Consider the following 9,963-nt stretch of genomic DNA (forward strand, 5'->3'; position numbering starts at 1 on the left):
AAAAAACACACCCAAAAAAAAAAAAAAAAAAAAAAAAAAAAAAAAAATTCTCAAGACTATGTCAAAGTAGTGTTCTCCCTTAGTGCAAATAATAAAGTGTGAATCTACTTTATATTTGTTTTCCCACAGTGGTTCAAGACCCATAATAAATATTAAGTCCTCTGCTTAGGAGTTTCAATAACTATATCCATTGTGAAATAAATCTCACTTTGGGTCCAAACTCCAATTTCTTTTCACTGGTCTCTCAAATGATGAATTATATGTAATGTATTATTTAATCACATATAATTCTTTTTAAAAGTAGAAATACTTTTTAAAAGTAATACTTTCATATTCAGTTTGACTAGAAAACTTTCCTTTGGTGAAAATGGGTCTTAATAATGAGAATATTTCTGTTTTTCTTCCTCTTCGTTGTCATTGATAATGTTTGTGAGTATATAAATATAATTTCATAAGGAAGAGTGCAAACAGATGCTGGTAGGACTACAGAGAAAACGAAATGCTTACACATTATTGGTAGGAATGTCAATTGGTTTCTGCCACTGTGGAAAGCAGTTTGGGGATTTCTCAAAGAATTTAAAATAAAACTACCGTTAGACCTGGCATTCCCGTTACTAGGTATATTCCCAAAAGAAAATAAATTGTTCTATCAAAAAGACACATGTACTCGTCTCTTCATGCAGCCCTCTTCATAATACCAAAGACATGGAATCAATCCATCTGTCCATAAACGGAGGAATAGATAACGAAAATTTAGTACATATACACCATGGAATACTACACCGTCATAAAAATAAAATAAAAAAGAAACAAAAGCTGCTTCTGGAACATCACACAGCTTACAATGGATAATTGCCTCCTGTATTCCCCATGAAGGAAATCTTAAGGTGCTAAGAAACTGCCAAGAAACACTGTTGTCCTTGATGTGGAAGAGAAGAAATATTGAAAATTGGAAAAGAGAATAATATATTTTTTAAAAGTATTCTAATATTTAGGAAGAGACATAAATATATCCCAGGCCCAAATCACTGACAGTCTCATAGAAGTGTGGTAGGGGGAAGAAAGCTTGCTTTAATACATATATAAGGTAAATTTTAATTAATTAAGGATTGATATTTTAATCTCTAGGACTAAACACTAAAATAAGTTTTTTTAAAGGTAAAAATAATAAGCAAAGAGAATAAACAAAATACAGTAAAATAAACAGCTATTTAAACCTTAAGGTGGAAACTAAAGAGGAAAAAACTAAACTCACAGAAATTAATTAATGACATAGTAACTTTTAATCCAATCAAAATAAGAATTACATTAGATAAAAAGTCTAGAGGCCGGGCATGGCGGCTCACGCCTGTAATCCCAGCACTTTGGGAGGCCAAGGTGGGTGGATCACTTGAGGTCAGGAGTTCGAGATAAAAAGTCTAAACACGGCAATTAAAATATAGAGGTTTCTGTATTAAGTGTGTAAACAAGAACAAACTTGATACTATGTATAAGAAATCCACTTTAAATATAAAAATATTCGTGAATTATAATAAAAGGTTGAATGAATGTTGCCATGCAAAAAATTAACAAAAAAAAGATGAAATACCTAAATTAGTATCAGACAAATTAGCTTCAGTAGAAGAAATTTTCCAATAAATGTAATTACACAACCATAAAGAGATAACTTGAACAACAAAAAAAATCCTAAGTGTGTAGTCACTTATAACAGAGCATTTAAACCTGAGACACAAAGGCGAAAAGATCTGAAACAAGAATTAGCCAAATGCCCAATCGTAGTTCAGACTCTTAATTAGTCCTCTTTCTATAACCAAAACAACAATTACACAATCAGTGAAAATATAGAAAACACGAACCACACTATTAGCAAACTTGATCTAAATAACACTTATGCTCACAATGTCAGAAAAAAACATTTTTTTCAAGTACACTTTCAATAGTCACAAAGACAGACCTTTTTTTGATCATAAAAATATTTGTGAATTTACAAATTTGAAATAGTATAAAGCTTGTTCTCAGAAGATATAAAAATTAATTTAAAATAGATGACAGAGAGAGCTACAAATTCCCACAGAATTTTATCAGTTATACGTTTCTGAAAAACCTCATTGAGCAAATAGTCATGAGAAAAATTAGAAAATATTTTCAATTAGATTAAAATGAAATGAGTAAGTAATAAGAAAACACAGTATGAAAATATATAGCTAACTTATACTTTGAGGAAAATTTAATAATTAAAACAACATGGATAAAACTGGAGACCATAATTCTCAGCAAATTAATGTTGGAAAAGAAAACCAAATACTGCATGTTTTCACTTATAAGTGGGAGCTAAACATTGAGCATATATGGACATAAATATGAAAACAATGGACACTGTGGACTACTAGAGGGTAAAGGGAGGGAAAGTGGATTTTAAAAACTACCTATTGTTACTACTCAGATGGCAGGATCCATACTTTAAACCTCAGCATCATGCAATATTCCCATGTAACAAATCTGAACCGGTACCCCCTGTATCTAAAATAAAAGTTGAAATTTAAAAATTAAAATTATAAATAAATAAGAATAATGATCACAAAATCTATGAAATAAACTGATGCTTTAAGAAGAAATTAGGAAGCTTTTTTCTCCTCAAGATGGCCAAATAGACACTTTTTGCCAGCACACCTCACCCACTTGGAAATAGTGAAATAGTGTGTACAGATTCACACTGTGAACTTGTATCCAAGGAGGAACACTGGAGTTTAACAAAAACGTGAAACAAATCTTTGGATACTGCTTAAAAGAAGATGGGAAGCAGCCCATGTGTCAGGGTTCAGTGGAGAACCATGAACAAATCCCTAGTGCATGAGAGGGGAAGGGAGTGTCTCTGCCATACACATTTCCTCTGGGGAGCTAGACAATCCAGGCCACAGGCGATCTCTCTGACCCTCCCAAAACCTGGATCTGACTTGGGGAGGTGAGAGACTATAGAAAGGAATGGCACTGGGAAGTGTCCTGCGTGCACTCCCAGAACAGAGTGCCAATAAAGGAAGCCAGCTTGATCCTGACTTACTGTGGGCTGTGCAGGAACCCACCAGTCAGCATGGAGAGCAATCAGTGGATTAAAGAGTCTCAGGCTGGGGATTGCCAACCTGATTTATATCAAGGGAGGGACCCCCATAGCCAGAACTGAGAAGCAACTGTGGTGTGGGCTCCAGACATTGTCTGTAGCAGTGTTTTTGTGAAAGTATGTACAACTATTTGTTAAAAATCTTATAACTGTGCACCTAAAACGAGTAAAGCTCACTGTATTTAAGTTATACTTCAGAAATGAACCTGAAAAAGATGAAAAAAAAAAAAAAAAAAGCATGAGATTTACCATCTGTTCTCCAGAATAATTTTTTTTTTTTTTTTTTGAGATGGAGTCTCGCTCTGTAGCCCAGGCTGGAGTGCAGTGGTGCCATCTCAGCTCACTGCTACCTCCGCCTCCTAGTCCAGGTTCAGGCAACTCTCCTACCTCAGCCTCCCAAGTAGCTGGGATTACAGGCACGAGCCACCACGTCCAGCTAATTTTTGTGTTTTTCGGTAAAGACGGGGTTTCACCATGTGGGCCAGCCTGGTCTTGAACTCCGGACCTCATGATCTCTCGATCTCTTGACCTCCTGATCCACCCACCTTGTTCTCCCAAAGTGCTGGGATTATAGGCATGAGCCACTGTGCCTGGCCGAAGCATTTATTATTATTTTTTATTTTTGAGGCAGACTCTCACTGTGCCACCCAGGCTGGAGTGCAGTGATTTGAACACGATTCACTGCAACCTCATGACTCTTGGGATCAAGTTATACTCCCACCTCAACTTCCCAGATAGTGGGGACAACAGATGTGTGCTACCATGTCCAGCTAATTTTTAAGTTTTTGTTGAGACAGGCTCTCACTTTGTTGTCCAGGCTGGTCTGGAACTCCTGGGCTCAAGTGATCCTCCCACCTCGGCCTTCCAAAGTGCTGAGATTACAGGTGTAAGCCACTCTGCCTGGCCCACATTGAATCTTTATTTTGAATATTTGCAGTAGAATCCTCGTTCAATTTGATAAATTTATCCTAACTTATTTGATATGCAAGGTCCATGTCTGAGCAGTCCACCATTTCTTCCAGACTCCAGTTTTACTGAACAACCTTCCGTTCTCTGAACGACGCATGTTAGGGCAGACACTTTTTGTACTTGCTGCTCTCTATACCTGTTATGGGCTTTTCATCCTTGTCTGAGAAAATTCTTGATTATCTTTTAAGAACGCGATTAGTGGAGTTAAACCTTTTGTTACATCTAAAATTTTAATCACGGTTTCAATGACTGTAACTTATTTGTTAGTCCTATGACCCCTAAATGGTGATAATCTTATGGGACTGAACCCTTAAACCTTTAAGACTTTATACTATCTCCAAGTGGATAGTGTCAGAATTGAATTGAATTAGGGAACATGCAGCTAGTGTCCACTACAGAATTGCTAGTTGTGTTGAAAAAAGCCCTTAGATATCTGGTGTCAGAGTGTTCTGTTCTGTATTGAGTGACTGTGTGAGAACTGGAAAAACCACTTTGTTTTCCCCAACCCACATCTTTAATGTTGGGGGTATGTGTGTTTGTGTGTGCATGTGAACATGCATACATGCTGCATATGTGTGACATAGAGAAAGAGAAAAGTAGGAAGAGATTCATGAAACATATAGAGAAAATAGCAAACTAAAATACTCTTTATTTAAGGGGATTTAAAAATAAAAACTCTAATAAAAGCAGATTGCTGAATTTTTTTTAAATGTATGTGAAATGATTTCCCAGCAGATGTTCAGGGTGACCCTGGTTATTGTGAGTAGTAGTATGATGGTGGGCATTCATCTATTCCATGCAGAGCATTTTGGTGCCCTGAGAAATATAAAATTGGCTGAAAATTAATTTTAACAAATAAAATATAAAAATTAATGTTGATCTGTTAATTAAGTGTAAAACCTTGATTAAAGTTCTGATCTCCACTCCTTGCCATTGTCTTTCCTCGACCTCCCTCAAGAGTATCTGCTGTTGTTACGTTCTATTGCTTGCAATTCCTCCACCCTCTGTTTTTGTCCCATGTCTTAGTGCATGCTGCCAACTTTACTTCATGTACCCAATCCACTTTTGTCTGACTTATTGATATTTGTTGTGACTTTTACTCGTTTCTCTTCTCATATTTTACTCATTTTCTCATCTCAGTCCCTGCAGTCAACTTTTCTTAACTTTTAAAGCCTATTGTATAGAATGTATGAAAATAGATGACTAAAAAAGACTTTAAAAGTAAGGAGTTCCATAGGACTCTGATCTTACCTCTATCATGATATATGGTCTATATCACCATTGACTTTCCTACCTCCCTAAGTAGACACGATTAAAACCCAAAGAAATTTGCTGGATTATTTTTATAGCTCTAGATTCTAGCAAATGTGAAACGTATCAGTGAGCCTCTAAGAAGTTATGAAAATGAAGAAGATGTAAAAAAGGAAGGAAAAATGACTAGTGGTTTGGTGGGCATAATGAAACTTTTTAAAATCAGGCAATACGTATTTATTTCCATGCTTTATGTGCCAGGCTCTTATGCAAACACTAGAAATAAATGTATGAACAGGAGAAGAACATTCCTACTATTGTGGAATGTACATTAAGGAAAGAGAGAAAAATCAAGACGTATTGCTTGTGGAACTGTTGACTCAATCAGGATTATTGTCTCTGCAATTTTCTTATATAAATACAAAGACCTTCCTTTTCACATGTCCACTTTCTCCCTCTCCATACATGAACAGGTTCTATTACGTCTCTTCTGAATGTGCACTCAGGTTATCTATCCAAACATCCACTAGACATAATTCCTCTCTCATCAATCAGCAAAACAGATCTGTACTTTACAATGTATACTTTCAAACGAAGAAGACCTGGCCTGGCTTGTGCCAAGTAATTGTAGATATGGTGTCCCAGGAGAGACACCTGGACCTGAATATTTTGCATGGTTTTAAACATTATGTAAATGGTATCATACTATATAATCCTTGTTATATCAATGCTGACCTTATTTGTTTACCTTCTATCTTCACTCAACATATTTAGAGAGTTATTTATGCAGATACAGTGCTTAGGTATATATAAATATGCAACCAAAGTATAAAGATACGTTTGGGGGTAACAAACACAAATTCACATTGGTGCTTTCTCTGGGCGGAGTAGGTATATGGAGGGTGTTTCAACTGTATTTATGATGCTGTATTTTAAAGCTGGACCATGGACACATGGATTTTCTTTAGGATTTCTTTGGAAATAATTTAAAACTTACAGAAAATTTACAAGAATAAGAATGCAATAGTATTCTTGAATACATACTATTCTTATTCTTGTAAATTAATGACCTTAAGGAATAATTCTGTGGAATCCAATATATTCACAGTGTTTTACAAGCAACCACTTTTATCTAGTAAAGGTTGCCATATTGCCTTTACCATAATTAATCTATTGTTAAAATTTTATTTCACTGCCTTTAACATTTGTATTCATGCACTAGAGTGCTGTCTCTTATGACTTCTTTCTCTCTATATCTTCCTACTCTCCCTTCAACACACAAATTTTTTCTTAGCCATGTGAGTGGAGGTTGCATACATCATGACATTTACTCTTAAACAGTTCAGTGTGTTTCTTTCTAAGAATAAAGACATCCTCTTACATAAGTACAAAATGTTTAAATCTAATTTCCCATTTGTATTTTCATTTTGTCAAGGTACCAATAAGATTCTTTAAGAGCTTTTTGCCCCCCATCATGATTCATTCTAGTATCAAACATTCCATTTTGTTGTCATTTTTCTTAATCTTATTTAATATGGTACATTTCACAACTTTTTTATTGAGGAAAAAATTCATATAATGTAAAACTAATAATCTTAAGATGAATAATTCTGTGGAATGAAATGCATTTGCAGTGTTTTACAAGCTACCACTTTTATCTAGTCACAGAATATATTTATGACTTCAAAATAAAACCTCATACTCTTTAAGGAGCTGCTTATCATTCCTGTCTCCACCCAGCACCTGGCAACTACCAGTCAACTTTCTGTCTCTATAGATTTACTTATTTTAAGTGTGCCCCATAAATTTAATTATGTAATAGGTGGCCTTTTGTGTCTGGATTCTTTCACTTAGCATAATGTTCTTCAAGATCATCTGTGTTGTAGCACATCAGTACTTCATTCCATTTTCTGGCTGAAACTTTTGTTTATTCATTCATACATCATATGATAGATCAACTTTCAATGAAATTACCAAATTTTATGGAATAATCAGCTTTGAATTTCTAATGTCTAGTGAACACTAAAACAATCCTGTATGCCTTTCCTAATTTTTAGATGTGTCCCTTGTGTTAGTGGATGATTCTTTGAAAAAACAATATGAGTTTTATTAGTTGTTTTTTTTTTTTTTTAATTTCAACTTTTATTTTAGATGCAGTAGGTATGGGTACAGTTTTTTTTTTATATTGGTATATTTCATCATGCTGAAGTTTGGGGTACAAAAATGTAGGAAACTTATTTCCTTTCTGTTGGTATATTCTAGTTTCATTGTTGTTTTCCAGAAAACTACTGTTAACTATCTTGTTTCCGCAGTATTTCAATTTATATATTCCATGTTTTCTTTAAACAATAAAAGAAAAATGCATATATTCCACACCAATTTCCACATATACCTACTCTCTCTTCACAGTGTGATGAAGTGCCATATTTGGAGATTTACTTCTTAGAAAACAGCTAAGTATATTATCATCTTCTTGGCAGATAAGAAGAAAATATCTCATTCTCATAAGACCATCTCTTGAAGTGATGACATATTCCCCAGAGAGAAGCAGACAGATGAAAGTGGAAGAAAGAGACAGGGTATCTTTTTCAGTAGGGCTGTACTTTACTACTTGAGCAAATTTCTCCTGCCATTGAATATCTTATGCACTGCTGACCTTATCTGTCTGGTTTTCAGGCTATAAACCAAAGGATTAAGGACAGGAGTCAAGAAAAGGAAGAGATTGGCCATGGTGACATGGAGAAGAGGAGATGTGAATTTACCAAACCTATGAATTAGGGCCAGCACAATGAGCGGCACATAGAAAATGAAGACAGTGAAGATGTGGGAAACGCAGGTATTAAGTGTCTTGAGCTGACCACTTTTTGAGGCAATACCCAGCACTGTTTTCAAAATCAAGATGTATGAAATGAAAATGAACACTGAGTCAATTCCAAAGGGGCAGATGACAAGGAACAATCCATAGATCATGTTGACTCTGACAGGGCCACAGGCCAGCTTCATCACATCAGGGTGGTAGCAGTAACAGTGGGATAGAATGACATCTTTGCAGAAGGGCAGTCGCTTGAGGAGGATTGGCAAGGGTACTATCAACATCACGCCCCTAACCACAGCTGTAAGCCCCATCTGAGTAATCTTAGCAGGCGTTAAAACCATGGTGTAGTGCAGTGGGTTGAGAATAGCTACAAACCGGTCAAAGGCCATGGCCAGGAGGATGGCTGATTCCATGCAGGAGAAGATGTGGATGAAGAACATCTGTGTCAGACAAAAGTGGAACTCAATCTCCCTGTGATTCAGGAGGAAGACATTGAGTACTGTAGGTAGAGTTGACATAGACAGACCCAAATCTGTAGCTGCCAACATGGACAGAAAGATGTACTGAGGCTCATGAAGGCTGGAGGTGGTTTTGATGACAAGGAGGATGATGCAGTTTCCTAGGATGGCAGTGAGGTACATGACACACAGCGGGATAGAGATCCATACTTGTACAGACTCCAGTCCAGGGATGCCTGCTAGAAGGAGAATATGTGGCTGAAACCAGCTACTGTTTATAGGTTCCATATGCAAATTTCTTGAAATGCAGCCCAGATCAGCTTCCAAATTTTTCTATTTGGATAAATAACATCATAAGTTTAAGGTAATTACAGCTAATATGTCTAACACTTCTGGGGCAGCATTTACTCTAGGCAATTTACATCAAGGAATTAATCATTTAAAAGTTTCAATTCCATCAGAATAACTATCTAGTGTTTAGTCAATGGATAACTGCTGGCAAAATGTAAGAGCTAGTGGGAATATATTGGCCAAGAACACTCAATTGTCAATCTGGTGAAAATGAAAATTAAGTATATAATTTTCTCTTTTATCCAAATTCCTAGAAAAATTTTATTCTCAGAACATATTTTCTGTCTTGATAATTTAATCAAATTACATTCTCATCTGCATTTACTTTCAGCCATCTTTGGTGAATCTTCAAAAGACTTTCCAGCACTTTCTTTGGCATAACCATCATACCTGCACATATTCAGGGACCTGGAAACCTGAGAATTTTTCTTGGTATTTCTACATGCAGAAATAAAGTGTAAAATATTTCAATAACCCACATAAAACCCAAGTCATTTTTTCCCCAACTTCATGGGATACTAATTATTCTTAAAATAAGTTTCTACTTTAGTTAATGCTTTGTTATAAAATGACATGCTGATATTTTCAAAGGAATCTGCTCATCAAAATACAACAGAGTGATAAATCATTGAAGAGAGTATTGACATTACTTTTCTACTGGATCTAAAATTGTATTAAACATCAGCAAATAATTTATTGAAAAAAATTGAAATATATCCATTTCAAAATATATGGTACCTTAGGTAACATTAAATATCTTGGTAACTGTCTTAAAAATAGCATAATTAGGGGAAATTGTGTTAAGTAACATCTTTATCCCACAAAGAAGATAGGAGGACATCTGTGACTGGTTGAATACATTTAGATTTCAGTATTCTGTTTAAAATGACAAATTGCCATGTAGAAACAAACTACTGATTCAGCTACATTTGGAAACAAGGATGGAGTAGAAATGAAGGTGATAAAACTGAGCTAAACTCTTACATAGAAGAGCATGAAATCCA

General features: G+C 35.3%; 1 protein-coding gene across 1 annotated transcript; it reads right to left on the reverse strand.

The window, feature by feature from the left end:
• Positions 1-7,518: 7,518 nt before the first annotated feature.
• LOC116525301 (olfactory receptor 51I2-like) lies at positions 7,519-8,896 on the reverse strand. Its single transcript, XM_032241100.1, has one exon. The coding sequence runs from the start codon at positions 8,894-8,896 to the stop codon at positions 7,943-7,945; it is 954 nt and encodes a 317-aa protein (XP_032096991.1). The 3' UTR covers positions 7,519-7,942.
• Positions 8,897-9,963: the final 1,067 nt, after the last annotated feature.

This window comes from Sapajus apella, unplaced genomic scaffold (assembly GCF_009761245.1).
Source record: "Sapajus apella isolate SASKATOON/1434 unplaced genomic scaffold, GSC_monkey_1.0 scaffold47, whole genome shotgun sequence".
NCBI classification, from domain to species: Eukaryota; Metazoa; Chordata; class Mammalia; order Primates; family Cebidae; genus Sapajus; species Sapajus apella.

Coding starts and splice junctions, on each gene's coding strand:
- LOC116525301 (XM_032241100.1), bottom strand. CDS start 8,896: ATGGAACCTATAAACAGTAGCTGGTTTCAGCCACATATTCTCCTTCTA.